The sequence below is a fragment of the Peromyscus leucopus genome, chromosome 9 (assembly GCF_004664715.2).
Source record: "Peromyscus leucopus breed LL Stock chromosome 9, UCI_PerLeu_2.1, whole genome shotgun sequence".
Classification (NCBI taxonomy): domain Eukaryota; kingdom Metazoa; phylum Chordata; class Mammalia; order Rodentia; family Cricetidae; genus Peromyscus; species Peromyscus leucopus.
Window position 1 is genome coordinate 71,120,996 of NC_051070.1, and position 15,353 is coordinate 71,136,348.

The 15,353-nt window shown below is 43.1% G+C and overlaps 1 pseudogene and 2 gene segments (V, D, J or C); all 3 read right to left on the minus strand.

Annotated features, from left to right (window-relative positions):
* Window positions 1-1,341: 1,341 nt before the first annotated feature.
* LOC119088474 lies at window positions 1,342-2,096 on the minus strand. The segment is given in 2 exon segments: window positions 1,342-1,733; window positions 1,908-2,096. Coding segments are annotated over 2 exon segments (444 nt in total).
* A 7,848-nt stretch (window positions 2,097-9,944) lies between these two features.
* Window positions 9,945-10,704, minus strand: LOC114687467 (annotated as a pseudogene).
* A 1,072-nt stretch (window positions 10,705-11,776) lies between these two features.
* On the minus strand, window positions 11,777-12,481 carry LOC114687468. The segment is given in 2 exon segments: window positions 11,777-12,162; window positions 12,326-12,481. Coding segments are annotated over 2 exon segments (438 nt in total).
* Window positions 12,482-15,353: the final 2,872 nt, after the last annotated feature.

The following is a 15,353-nucleotide window of genomic DNA, read 5'->3' on the forward strand; positions in this document are numbered from 1 at the left end:
ACTTGGTATGCCATGGCTGCTTGATATTGGTGGGAGACCTGCCATTTCTGAAGAGAAATAGAGGAGGAAGAGTAGATGTGGGGAGGGGGAAGGGAGGGAGTAAAGGAGAAGCAGGAGGGGACACTGAGGGTAGAGCGTAAAAACTAACAAATAAATAAATAAACAAATAAACACATAAAGAAATAAATAACAAAAAATGTTCAAAGTCTTTTTAACATAAGTAATGTCTTCTGTGGGTTTCTATAAAATCCAAAATAGTTACAAACTTCTATTTATTTTATTTTTTTATTTTATGCTTTTATTTTTATTTATTTTTTTATTTTTTTGAGATAGAGTATCTCAGTGTAGCCCTGGCTGTCCTGGCACTAGCTCTGTAGACCCAGCTGGCCTCAAACTCACAGAGATCCTCCTGCCTCTACCTCCCAATTGCTGGGAACAAAGATGTGCACCACCATACCCAAACTTCTTATTCCAACAGATAAGAACCAGGACACACTTAAATCAGACAAAGCAAATTCACAGTGCCTAGCCTCAGCTTCTTCCTATGTTCCCTTCAGTCCTGCAGCTTCCTCTCTGCTAAAACCAGCATCACATTGCCAAGATCAGTTTCCAGGTTGAAGTGAATCCCTGACCTCCCTAGACCATAGTTTCTGTGTGCTGAATATTAGAAGATAATTCCCTTAAGACTTGCTTCAGTTCAGCTACCCCTTATTCATTAAAGCTGATTCTTCAGCACCAACTAATCAGGATCAATTGTTCAATAAAGCAAAAGTTTCATTTCCACAGATTTGTAATTCAAAACATCCTGGGTCCCATAAGTTTGTTTCTGAGTGACCCAGCTGCAGAGTTTGTCCATGTTTTCTGTTGTAATCTCCTGTATGACTTCCTGCCTTAATTACCACCAATGATGGACTATGACCTGGAACGGAAGGCTAAATAGATCTTTTCACTTTCTCAGTAGCTTTTTCTCAGAGTTTCACCACAGCTACAGAAAGGGAACTGGAGCACCAGCTGTCTGCACACTCTGTGTCTTCCATGACTTGATGTTCTTGCTGTTGCTACAGTTTGTTTTCTCCTCACTGACCCTGACCCTGTCCACAGCAGGGTCACCTGGAAGCCTTTGCCTTTCATTCCCTTTCTCCTCATCCTTTGTGAGTTCAGCACACTGAGGCTTAAATGATCACATTGATTCTGTCCTCCCATCAGCTTCTCTGTTAGTTCTAAGATGGACGTTTATGATTCAGGAGGGAATATATATTGAGAATTTACACATTCAAATCCTTAACCTCATGGTCAAAAGCTTATCCCAGGTTAAAACTCTGCCTATATAGAATAGGGATATTAAATCAAGCAGATGTTCTGTTGTGGTTTCCAGATGTCTTGTAACTGGGAAAGGCCACGCCCACCCAGCTGAAGGTTTGTGTACTGGCTGCAGGTGTGTGGGGAGCACTGTGCACTCATAGCACAGAAATAAGTGCCTGAGTCTGTGGTCTGAGAGAAAGAAATGTACAGAGAACTTCGATATTCTCTAGCTACTGTTATAGATGTCAGTCTTCCACTCTGCTTTGTTCCAGAAGGATTGTAAAACAGGCTGACGAGGCGTCCCCCAGGACTTTGGTGAAACCACTGCATTTGGGTTGCAGTGTTTGAAAAGTTGCACTGCAGCTCTGCACGCTCTCCCTCCTGCAGAACCAAGGACAAAGGACTCTGCTTCACTTGTTCACCTTTCACCCCTGGTTAGAAACAGAGAAAGAGACACAGATGGGGTCACTGAGCATCCACAGAACCCTGAACACACCCCATGTCCTCTGAGAAGGTGGGAGCTCTGCAGGACTCCTGAGCTGCTTCCCACCCTCCATGTGCTGACAGAATCCTCTCTGTCCCTGAATGTGGACAGCCAGACTCACAGCAAACCTGGGTGCACAGCAGCCCCAGCAGAGAGCACAGCAGCCTCTCCATGGTGCTTGTCTGGCTGCTGGAGACAGAAGCAAGGAACCAAGGCCTGGGCTGTGGTGTCAGGATGGCTGTTGAATGTCCCTCCTCCTGCAACCAGTCAGCTCCACCCAGGAACCCTGCCAGGCCAGACACTGCAGAGTTCCCTCCCAGCCTTCTGAGCCTGAAGCTCCTCCCAAACCAGACCTGCCTGAGAATCTGGGCACAGCACAGTAGGGGTGGCAGTGTAGGGGAGGAACATTTTGATGAGACCCTGAGGTTGTAGGGAGTTAGGGATCCAGGAAGCAGGAGAGGACCAGTCCCTCCAAAGAGAACAAGCCTCAGCCCCATACAGACTGGCACACTCAAAGACACAACACTAGAAGTTTAACTCAGGAAACAGATGCATGTTCTAACTAAGGACACTTTACTGGGGCCTGAGGGATGGCTCAGCAGATAAGGGTCCTTGACTTTACAAGAGGCCTTAGTTCCATCCCCAGCGTCCACATGAGGTGGCTCACAGAGTCTGTATCTCAAGCTCCAGGGGACATGACGTTCTCTATGTTCTCCTCAAATCCTGCACACATGGGCCAGACCCACTCTCATACACATTTTTAAAAAGAATCTTCATCTGTGAAATATTGAAGTGAAATCACGCCAGTAAAAGAAAAAATCGGAACATAACAATAGAGTAAGATAATAGTTTCATAGATTTATAATGCATTTTAAAAATTGGAACACTCCTGCAACAGTCAGGGTTTGTTCTAAATGTTGTTTAAAAATATGACCACGTAAGAAGGAAGTGGACTGGGAAGCTAATGTGGGAGTCCTGCATCCAGAGTGACAGGGCAGCAGCCCTGGTGTGCTATTGCACGTGGTGAATGAAGGGGACAATGCACTTGTGTTCATAACAATACAGGAATGTATTTTGAAGTTTTCCCCATAAAGATGACTGCTGGAGAAATTAGACTAGTCATAAGAAATACACAATTGCCTCAGTAATCACTCACAGCAATAGCCTTGCTTTCTTTGTACCGCCAGCTTCTGAATAATGACAGAGACTATCTTAAGTATGAAAGCATGGCCTAATGTTAGGCTTATTCCCAACTATCTCCTAAAACTTAAATCAACCCATTTATATTAAGCTATGTTCTGTCATGTGGCTCATTACCTCTCCTCCATACTGTATGTGTGACTTTCTTTGTGTCTCACTTCTAATCCCCTGCATCATATTCTTCCCAGAGTTCTTATCTCTGCCTGGAAGTCCTGCCTATCCTCCCCTAGCTATTGGCCATTCAGCTCTTTATTAAACCAATCAGAAGATGCCTTAGACAGGCAGGGAGGACAGAGACACATCTTCACACAGAATGATCAAATATTCCACAACACACACCTAACCTTACTCCATTTCAGCCCATCATTCTCTCGAACAGTATTAGACCAGCTAATGACTTCAAATACTGTAGGATAATTTTATAGAAATTTTGACTCAGGTGAAAAATGCTGTGAAGGACATTTTTTTTTAACCTGAGTCAAAATTCTACTAAAGGAGAAACCAGACATTTCTTTGCAAAATGAGAAACAAAAAATTGGCAACTAAGATCTACCCCATAGGAATGAAGCATTTCTCAAGATTCCACTTTCTCTTTACTGTTGCATTTATGGAACATGACAACTGCCTAAAAGTGTCTGAGGCTGGTACCCTGGTTTTTTACTCTGCAGGTCTCAAGTTGTTTGTGTTCAGCTCTATACTTGTGACTCAGAGCACAGGAGCACCCAACTCCCTCAGTCCCCCTGTCAGAGGATTCTCAGGTGGAAGGAGATTCCATCCTTCCTGCACTCAGTCTGAAATCCCTCCAAGCCTGGGACAGGCTGCTTCCTGGTGTGAGCTTCAGGAGGTGCTGGAGTCCAAGGTGAGGGTATTAAGTATGCAAGAAAGGACACTGGGGGACAAGGAATGAGTAGCTGCTCCTCAGGGCCTGAGCAGCTACTGTAGCTGCACAGATGCAGCCATCAGGTGGGGGCCCTGTCTGGGCTCTGCTTTCTCCTGCAGCATCAGTGCTGTGTAGGGATCTCAGCCTAAAGGAGGGTCTCTGTTCACAGTGAAACAGCACAGTGCTCTTTCTATGGATGAGACCCTAAAGCAGAGTGACAGTGGACAGTATGGCTACTCTGAGCCTCAGGATCCCCAGGGAGGTCAACAAGGTGAGCAGGAAGAAGCTCACTGTTTCCTGAAGATCCCCAGCAAGCAAATACAGCCTGAAGAGTTGGAGAGGTAGACAGAGAATTTGCTCCAAGCTCTAGCAGGTTTAGATACCTTCAACCTAGGGACACTGGGGAGACAATCCAGAAGAGACACTGTCTTTCCCTTGGCCTGTCTCTAACATCTGCACAAAATATGTTCTGTCAGAACACCTACTGAATTACTGGAGGAGGTTTAAAAACAAATATCTAGTAACTTCATACATGAACATAATGTATTTCGATAGTGTCCACCACCATCCTGTTCCCCCTACAACTCCTCCCAGAACCCACTAAATTCCCCTCCCCTTGCAGAGGCCAGGAAACTAGAACATGGCCACAAGGGCCATAAGAGAGAGCTTAAGAGAAAGCGGTAGGGTAGTAGAACACAGGTAATGTAATGTCAAAGGGGACAGGAGGGGCTCTAAGCAGAGAGGGGCGAGGCAGGGTAGGGGGAGAAGGAAGGTTTCTGTGAGTTTATTCTAATCTGTGAAAACACCATTTACCTTTTAGAAAGGAGCATCCTCTAGAGGCCCATTTGAGAAATAACAAGTTCACAGCTGCAGTAGACTTCCCCCTGTCTTTGCTGACTTCTGAGTGTGAATCCAAGGCTTTCATCATGCACAAAGGAAGCTCGATGCTTTCTAAGTAGAAACTCGTGAGTTTTTAGAAAAGAAGAATATAAAGTTATGAACCAAAATGGGAGAATAAGATATTTTAGAGTGAGAAAATTACAGCATTTTACACATTTCAAAACAAGTACCAGGGACATAGGAATCAGAACATTGCATAGTTACCATATTTCTACACAATGCCATCAAAATGCCCAAGAAAAAGATGTGGTAGATGTTGCTAGGAATATTGCAGATGTGTTACCACATGAGTAAATTAAGAAGTACAAAATCAAATAAGCATTGTAAACGTACATTTAAAAAAAGCCAGCAAATCTGCTACAGATAATCTTCACTTTGATGAACTCAAAGTCAAATTCAACATACATCGAACTGATAAGAGACTCAGTTCCTGTTCAGTTTCTTGGCTTTTCTTATAAAATACAACATAATTTAAAAGTGTCACCTGCCATATTCTAGGTCCTGCCCACTGAGGAGACTATGCCATGCATGGCCACCAGGGGGCAGGAATTATGATCATTGCATTGCAATTGCAATTCCACTACCACAATTCTCTCTCTCTCTCTCTCTCTCTCTCTCTCTCTCTCTCTCTCTCTCTCTCTCTCTCTCTCTCTCTCTCTCTCTCTCTTTCTCTCTCTCTCTCTCTCTCTCTGTGTGTGTGTGTGTGTGTTTGTGTGTGTTTGTGTGTGTATGTTGTGAATCAAAATGAAGTCATTGATTTCCTGAACAGTTAGCATTCAATGAAACAATTTTGTGGCAAAGGATGAACACAAAGGACAGAATCCTCTTCGGACAGATCAGAGTGCACAGTGTGGTAGCAGTGAGCAGTGAGAGCAGGAACATTGGGAGCCGATTATATTCAGTAATATAGGGAGGGGAGTTACAGATTCCAACACTGAAAAATAACTGGATATAAATCAATATTACTTTGAGTTAAAAAAAAAAACCAAGAAGCAATAGAAATAATGGAAAATAGACATAATGGACAACACCATTAGATAAAGGCTGTGAAATCTTTTTTTTTTTCCTTTTATTTTATTTTACAATACCATTCAGTTCTACATATCCACCACAGATTCCCTTGTTCTCCCCCCTCCTGCCCCCTTCCCCTTACCCCCAGCCCCCATTCCCACCTCCTCCAGGGCAAAGCCTCCCCTGAGGACTGAGATCGACCTGGTAGACTCAGTCCAGGCAGGTCCAGTCCCCTCCTCCCAGACTGAGCCAAGCGTCCCTGCATAAGCCCCAGGGTTCAAACAGCCAACTCATGCAATGAGCACAGGACCTGGTACCACTGCCTAGATTCCTCCCAAACAGATCAAGCCAATCAACTGTCTCACCTATTCAGAGGGCCTGATCCAGTTGAGGGGCCCCTCAGCCTTTGGTTCATAGTTTATGTGTTTCCATTCGTTTGGCTATTTGTCCTGTGCTTTAACCAACCTTGGTTTCAACAATTCTCACTCATATAAACCCTCCTCTTTCTCAATAATTAGACTCCCGGAGCTCCACCCAGGGCCTAGCTATGGATCTCTGCATCCAGATCCCTCAGTCGTTGGATGGGGTCTCTAGCATGACTATTAGGGTGTTTGGCCATCCCATCACCAGAGTAGGTTAGAGTACTGTAACATGGCCCAAAATCCCATGGTTCAAGAGGCCTTAGGCACTAGGGGAACTACTATTGTTACTTTGCTAATAATCATGTCCAACAGCCTTCTAAGTGTGTGTCTATCCTCACATATTATAACTAGGCTCAACTCTGGAGCATGTGTTTCAGGAAGTTTCTATCACAGATTTTTCCATACTGATTTGTTCAGATTGCCTTTAGTGCTAGTTATCCCTCCCCACATCCCTTCCTCTACCCTGTCCTCTCATCCCCAGCTCTGTTAATCCTGCCTGTTCCATTTCCCCATTTATGGCAGTTTTTTCTGTTTCCTCTTCCTCTGAATATCCCCTTCTCCCTCATGGCCTCTTATTGACACCTAACACGTATGGATATTCCAAATAAAGCACACATAATAAAAGTTAGCATCCACATATTTGAGAAAACACTATGCTTCTTTATTTAATGGATCTGGGTTATCTTGCTCAGCATGACTGATTCTAGTTCCAACCACCTACCTGAAAATTTCATAATTTTATTTTTCTTATTTTCATCTGAATAATACCCCATTGTGTAAATGTGCCACATTTTCAGATTCCTCTCATCAGCTGATGGACATCTAGAGTGTTTCTAACTCCTAGTGATTATGAATAGAGCTGCAATGAACTTGGAAGAGCAAGTATCTCCTTTTTCCCCTTTCTTTTTATTTAAAAGGCTTTTTTTTTCATTTTACATATCAACCACAGTTCCCCCTCCCTCCCCTCTTCTGGATTATTCCCCACCTTCCCCCTCCATCCACGCCTCAGAGAGGGAAAGGCCTCCCAGAGGAGTGGACAAAGTTGGGCATATCAAGTTGAGGCAGCACCAGTAACAGATGGGAGCAAGCATCTCTTTAGAAAGATGTAGATTCTTTTGGTTAATTCCTTGGGAGTGGTATAGCTAGTGTGGTAGATTTATGCTCAGCATTTGGAGGAACCTCCATACTAGTTTCCACATTGTTTATACCTGTTTGCATTCACATCAGCAATGACTAAGTCTTCTCCCTCATGTCACATTCTTGGCTGGTGTCATGGTCCTTTGGTTCTTAAAATCCCTACTGCTACATTTCTGTGGTGTTCCATGAGCCTTGGTTGTAGGAATTGCACTGTAGATGTCTTAACTGGAACTAGAGATGTCACAGCACTTATTCTCTGCATTGTGACTAGTTGTCAAACACTACCGTGGCCTCTATATGCTTCAAAATGAACCTTCTGTGATGAGGTGTGAGAACTACACTTATCTCTGTGTGTAGTTATCAATATTTAGAGTACTGTTAGAAGCTGTATTGAATTAAGAGGGTGGCTGTAGTAGATTCTCCTCTCGGGTCTATGACCATTCAAGACATGGGTGGTTAACTAGGATTACAGTATCGGGCCCAAATTCCTTCCTTTGAACATGTCTTAAATCCAATGAAAGATACATTTTTAGTTTCCACCAAGATAAAAGTTCTACCATTACACCCTTGTGCGTGTTCTTACCATGATGGTCATTTTTTTTGTTGTTGTTGTTGTTCGTAGCATTTATACAGCTTGTTAGGAATATGTATTGCTTTTCTCCCTTGGAATCTTGCATATACTTGAAAACTCATTATCAGGAAGGAGTCTTCAGATCAATTCTAAATAAATTCCTCCAAGTCCTAAGTCTCAGTTATGTGGTATCATTAGCAAAGGGTTGTTATGTACAATCTCAGAGCAATCAAAGTCAATAGCAATAGCCCATCTCTTTTGGAAGAGACACTTGAAGCGCTAGTGAACAACTTGAAGGCAGGATTGCTGTTGGGGCCTGCCAACAGTCAGCTGGGTAGCTGGGTAGAGGAGTGTGGATTGAAGAGACAATGAGGAAGACAGAAAAGAGTTGAGAGGTCTGCCAGTCAGTGCAGGACAGCCCCAAGTATATTTCACAGTCAACTTATATACAGTTTTGAAGGATGGAGGTATAGCAATGCACTGCAAAGGCATTCAACCACTATCTACCCTGCCTTGCATCAAGGACATTTTCTATCTTGATGTACCTCTGTCTGGCATCAGCAGCCTGCATCTAGCTTAATAGTGTCTTCCCTCTTGTGGGCTAATCAGGACTTTCTCACAGCCCTTCAAGGAGACTCTGCAGGCTAATCAGAACTTTCTCACATCTTTGAAGCAAACAAGCTTGAACTCTATTGAATCAGAATAGACTTCAGATTCAAACTGGGACACTGAGTCAGTTGTGGGCACCCACAGATTCCCATGCCTGGCATTGAGGTGTTTTTTTTTTTTTTTTTTTTTTTTTTTTTTTTTTTTTTTTTTTAGATTTAGCATTCATTTTAGGTTGACAAGCTCTCTTATAAGAGATTCTATTCTATTCTGTGCCATTTAAGTAGTTTTTGGAGTTTAGAAATGCAATTTGACATTCTATTTTGCTCCATAACCAGTAAGATAGCATGTACTTTTTTTCTGCTCTTTTTTGTACACAATTGTGAGTCTTTCTTGAGGGACACGATAGTCATTGTTTTCAGGTCTTCCTTCCATTACAGAGAGATAAATATGAGTACTAGAGCATTTTACTTTAAATAAGTATTTTGTTTCCAGAATTGAAATGGAACAAAACTTTTGTTCCTTCCTCATATTTCAGAAGAGTTATCTGAGAATCTAGCTCTAATCCTAAGTGACTGACTACACCACATCCTCGGGATTTAGGCAAAGTGCAATGACCTATGAGAGTGGGCAGCCTGACCCCTACATGGTGTGTAGGACAGAGAAGGAGCTGCCTCTCTGCATCACCTTGAGAGTTCCAACAGCTGTGTTTCCTGAGCAGCTTCACTAACTGAATGCTGTTGGAGAGTGTGAAGATTTCAATGAGAATGGCCCCACAGGCTCAAAAATCTGAATGTTGGTTCCAAGATGGTGGACTGTTTGGGAAGGATCAGTAGGTGTGGCCTTATCAGAGGAGGTGTGTCACTGGGGTGGGCTTTGGGATCTCAAAGCCCAAGCCAGGCCCAGTCTCTCCCTCTCTCTGCCTCTTGCTGGTGATCAGATGGAAGCTCTCAGCTACTGCTCCAGGAACATGGCTACTGCCTGCTGCTACGCTTGCCACCACAATCATCATGGCTCACTTCTGAAACTGTAATCAAGTCCTCAATTAACTGCTTCCTTCTGTAAGTTGTCTTGGTCATGGTGTCTCTTCACAGCAATAAAACAGTAACTGAGACCACAAGTCGGACTGAACTCTCTGTACCTTGGACCAAGGAGAGGAAGAATCTAAATAGCTTGCCGAGGGAGACTGAAGTAGATTTTTAAATACTAAAGCCTATATTCTTCATTTGGTCATAAATTTATGGGGTAGGAACAGAAGATTGCTGGACAATTAAATCATTAAATTTTGTAAGACTTCTTGGTAGAGATAAATCCTATGTCCAGGTTTTCCTGGAGATGTTTTTTTTTTTTTTTTTTTTTCTGAGAAGTCCTCATGTAGGGAGAGAACAGTATTTCTGTGGATCAAAGCCTGAGTTGTCTCTAGCAATGACTTCCAATCTATCCTGCCACAGTATCCACAGAGAATCCTAGGTTTCTAGGAATTTGACCTGAGATGTGCTGCTGATTTTCAGGAGTCTGGATAAACCCCACTCAGAGAAGGCACACAGCCCTCCCTCCCAGGCCACTCCCTCAGCCTCCTGCACCCCGGGTTTGTGTGCAGCTTCCCCTGCAGTCCCCTCACTGTGGCACTCAGAGCACAGTAGTACAGGGCAGAGTCTGCCAGCTGCACTGAGGACTTCTGCAGGGGGAAGGAGCTGCTGCTCTTCTGGAGAGTGGCCTGGAACCCTTGGTGCTCTGTCCTCTGGTTGTCTGTGGTGCTCCTCAGGAGTAGCCGAGGGGCTTTGTTGGGATATTGCACATACCACCAAAGGAATGGAGCTGAGTAAGTGGTCTGATAGGTGCAGTTCATGATCACAGGCAACCCCTCTGTGACAGTGACCAGGCCTTCTGTCTGGGTCACTGAGTCTCCTTTGCTCCTCCCTGAAAATAAATAAACAAACAAACAAATGAATGAATGAATTGAATGAATGAATAAATAAATAAACAAGGAGTCACTTTTCTGTGTGAGGAAGAAGGTAAAGACTTCCTCAGTTGTAAGGAAATGACACCATCAACACATAGGGTAAATGTAACTTACTGAGCATGAAGAGGAGCACCAGAACTGAGCAGGTGTCAGGAAGCATGTTCACAGAAGAAAATGACACTTGGTTCTTGAGTGCACCAAACTCACAGGGCAAGTCTCCTGCAGGACCTTATTGAAACTTCTCACTCATAAACAAGGATCTCCTTCTTCACTGTGACAGTCTGTCATGTGAAGCCACCACCTGAATGCAGACATCAACCACATCTGAAGAGACAGCGCCCTCTGCTGATTTCCTTTCAAACTGTGCCACAGATGTCTGCAATACACTGAATAAACTGGAAACCTCACCCAAAGGAGGCAGGTCTCAAGTCCCCAACTGATGCCTGAAATTACCAGTGTTACTGAACTATGTGTATGCTATGGTATTTTGTGTGCTGAATATGTATAAAATAATACACATACATATATACGCACATGCACACCTACCCACTGATAAAATTTATCTACATTTTCTCAATTTATTAGTTCTTGCGCAATGTTATGCAATGAATTTTGTTTGCATTCACCTGCTCCCTATACTCCTGCTAGATCCATCCACTCTTCCCTACCAACCCAGTCCCCCTCCTTTTAAAGCAAACACCTCAATGATTGAGTTGCAGGTTGTCCTGCCCGTCTACTATTGGATGTGTGGCCTTCAGTTGATGGCGGTCTGTGTACCAAGGGCTCTATGTTTAAAGAAATCTATTCTCTATTCCAGCAGCTACCAACTGTCCCTAGCTCCTTAGCTAAGGGTAGGACGCCAACATTCCCTCTGCCCTACTGCAATTAATTGCATCTGGCCTGATCCTTTGCAAGTCTTATGTGTGCTGTCAACCTCTGTGAGTCCATGTGTGCAGCTGCCCTGCTGTGTCCAGAAAACAATGTCCCTTGTAGTCATTCCCCACCTATGGCTCTTACAGTCTTTCCATTCCCCCTTCCTCAGTGACCTCTGACCTGGGGATGAAGGTGTGTGATGTACATGTCCCACCTGGGGCTGAGCATGCCCCAGCCTCTTCTTCTCTGAAGCACAGGAGTTCTGGTTCTCTATGACCTTCACAATGTGCTGCAGCCAGGGAAAGGGGATGATTAAACTGTATTTCAATTTTTAAAAATAGGAAAAATTGTCCTAAATTGTTTTGAGTGACTTGAAACTTTGTGTTTTTAATGTCTACACTATAGTTGTCACTTACCAACTATCAACTTACAAATGCTGTGCCTGAGACACAGGATGTGGATGGGGCTCCAGGCCCCATGGCAGGTTTGAGGACAGGCTGCAGGTGCCTGTGGAGCAGTGTGCACTTGCAGCACAGAAGTACATGGCAGAGTCTCCAGGCCGGGTGTCTGTGATGTGCAGGGAGAAGTGTTTGGCTTTCTTATCCAGTAAAACTATCAGTCTTTGCTCCTGCTTTCTTTCCACAGTTGAACGAATGTCAATAACGAGCTGAGGATGCTCTCCAGGTCCTTGCTTATACCAAGGGAAGTAGGACAAGACACTGTCTGTGTAAGTGCAGTTGATGACAGCGTTGGCTCCCTCCTGGACTCTCAGGGTGGACGGATGCTGCTCCACCTGCTCACCTTGGCTCACCCCTATATAGAAAGTTGGAATGAAAAGAGAAAAGTTCTCAGGTCATCACTATCCAGGATTCTCTTTTTCTACTCTAACTAGAGAAAATCTGAATAAAATAGAGTTCCTCCTCGATGTCTCAGAAATGCCCAAGGAATATTTTGTGCCTCTAAAATTTTAACTTACCATCCAGCTGCAGCCACAAGAACATGAATAAAGTAGGAACAAATGTCTTCATTGTTCTTCCAATTAAATTAAGATCCAGGGTACAATTGGGATGACTAGCAGGTCAGCTACAGCAACCAGGGTGTTGTTCTTTCTCAGTAACAATTCTGCTCTTGAGTCATCTACTCAGCCCCTGAGAGAAAGGCTGGGCTTCTGCCCTAAGCCTGCACAATCAGCATTCAAGAAGTGAATCCTCTGCATACTCCCCAGCAGCTGAGATCTGCTACCACCTTGTGGTTGTACCTTTAATCACTGAGGCCTCTGCATAAGTGTTCTCTAACCTGTGAAGGACTCAGACACATAAAACAGCAATATGGTATATCAAGTGTGTTCTAGTGCTGAGAGATCAATAATGGTATTTGTACACACTAGTGAGACTATTTTTTATATTTGAATCTAATGTAACACATGTAAAATGCTTCATATATACATGTATATATGTGGTATTTTCATATATAAATGGAATATATATGATGTGCTTATATATAAGCATGTGTGTGTGTATGTGTGTGTGTGAAACACATTCTGTCTAGAACTATATTTATTAATCCACTTACATATCACAGAATGTTCGGATCATTCATTATGAACTCCCCCTTTTCTTAGGGACAGATACTTAGGCCAATATTTGTCTGTGAAAATTACAGTGTGTGAGAAAAGTCTTTTTCAGGTCTCTCATGGGCTTTCAGTTGCAAGAGGACAATGTTTTTTCTATTTCAATGAGTTCTTGTTGAGAATACAGATATGTTTTCATGCATGCATCTTACCTTCTATAGAAGTTGGCCTGGAATCACAACTACACACAGCTACTCTTAGGAACGTTCTCAGAAATCATTTCATTTGAGGATGGCACCATCCATGTTACTCATCCCCACAGCGTCTACACTGAATCACTGATAGAAGAGCAGTGCTGAATATCTTGGAGAATCTGCCAAACCTTGCACTAACACATCTCTTCTTCTTCCTGTGGACCCTCTCAGCACCCACTGCTCTAGCCCATTGCCTTTCCTTCCTGTCAACTGTGAACAGCTACAAACACTGTGTAACTGGGAACCCAGTGTACACACAGGCTTGGGAAGCTGAAGACCATCTTCACTGTCCTTCCTGTCCTCCGTTTCAGTTCCCCCGGTGCCATCCCCAGTCCTGTAACTGACCATTTACCTGTCTGCTCACTCTTCCTCCATTCACCGAGGACTCAGCAGACCCTTGCTGCATTTCCTTTCCTCCCTCACCACCATTGCTTTGTGTCACATGACAGTAGAGACACTCCATCTGGGAGCCTGATAGCCACACCTGCCTGGGTAGAAGGTAGTCCATCTTCACTTTCCTTGATGTCCTACATTGCAGTTTTCCCAGTGTCATCCCAACCCTGTTGCAGACTATAGTAGGGTCCTGTCATTCCTCTCTGCTTCCATTCCCCACCTGACCCTTTGGAGGACTCAGCTTCCCTCCTTCCTGTGGATCCTCTCAGTATCCCCTCTAGTCCATCCCCTTTCCTTCACGCCACCCTCCAACATATAAAACAGTTTCTACCTTAGTGACCACACTGGCGGGGACTCACGGCCAGTTATATAGGTGATTCACTCTATCCTTCCTGTCCTGCATTACTGTCTCTCTTCTCATCATCAGCCTGGTAACAACCTGCTCACAGGTCCTTTACTGAACTTCATTCACTGGACACTGCATCTCTTGGTTCAGACCTAAGGTCCCTAGTATTTTCAACTCCATCTCTCCACATAATTCGTTGCCTTACTGCAACCTACTTCATCCAAACTCCCTGTGGATATCACCTCTAGGTATGAACAGGATCTCCTTAGCTTGTTACTTGAGTCTCTCTCAGTATTTTATCCTAGGCCACATCTATTCCTTTCTGTCACATGTTGGCCCACAGAAACACCCCCTACTAGGCAACCAATAATAACAATAATTCACTAAGACCAAGAAGTTTCAGCAGAACCTGAGAAAGGAAACACCCACTAAACAAAGGCAACAGCAGATATCAAAACATAGAAACAACATTATCCCAACACCAAACACCTGCACAAAACACATTAATAGAAAAGATAATATATCTCCACCAGAATCCAGTAACCCTAGTGTACAATTGATCCTGGAAATGCAATAGAGCTGAACCACAAGACAAGGTAATTGAAAATACATATAATGAATTTGCCCAAGGACCATAAAGAGGATATGAATAAATCCCTTAGTAAAATCTTTGAAACCACAAACAGTGGAATAAAATGAAGAAAACAGTTCAAGATATGCAAGTAGAAATATAATCACTAAAGAAAACACTAAATGAGATAAAAGTGGAAATGAAAAATTTAGGACATCAAACCAAAGCCTCAGAGGTTCACCAACAGAGCAGAAGACATAGAAGAGAGACTCTCAGGCATTGAAGACAAGGTAAAAGAAATGGACACCTCAGTCAAACAAAATCTTAAATTTACAAAAATCCTAGGATGTAATATCCAGGAAATCAGGGACACCATGAAAAGACTGAATCCACAAATGGCATAGATAGAGGAAAGAGAAGAAACCTAAGTCATTGGTACATAAATATTTTCAACAAATCATAGAAGAAAATTTCTCTAACATAAATAAGAAGGTACCTATCAAGGTACAAAAAGCATACAGAACACCAAATAGACTGGACCAGAAAAGAAATTCTCTGTTGACTCATTATAATCAAAACATTGACTTTACAGAACAAAGAAAGTATATTAAAAACTGAAAGGAAAAAGACTAAGTAACATATGAAGGCAAACACAGTATAATAATAACTGACACTTCACTTGAGACTATAAAGGCCAGAAGAGCCTGGACAGATGTAACATAAACTTTGAGAGACAGATGCCAGCCCATACTACTAAAACCAGGAAAACCATCAATCATAATTGATGAAGAAACAAAAACATTCCAAGATGAATCCAAATTTAAGTAGTATCTACTTACCAATCCAGTGCTACAGAAGATGACAGAAAGA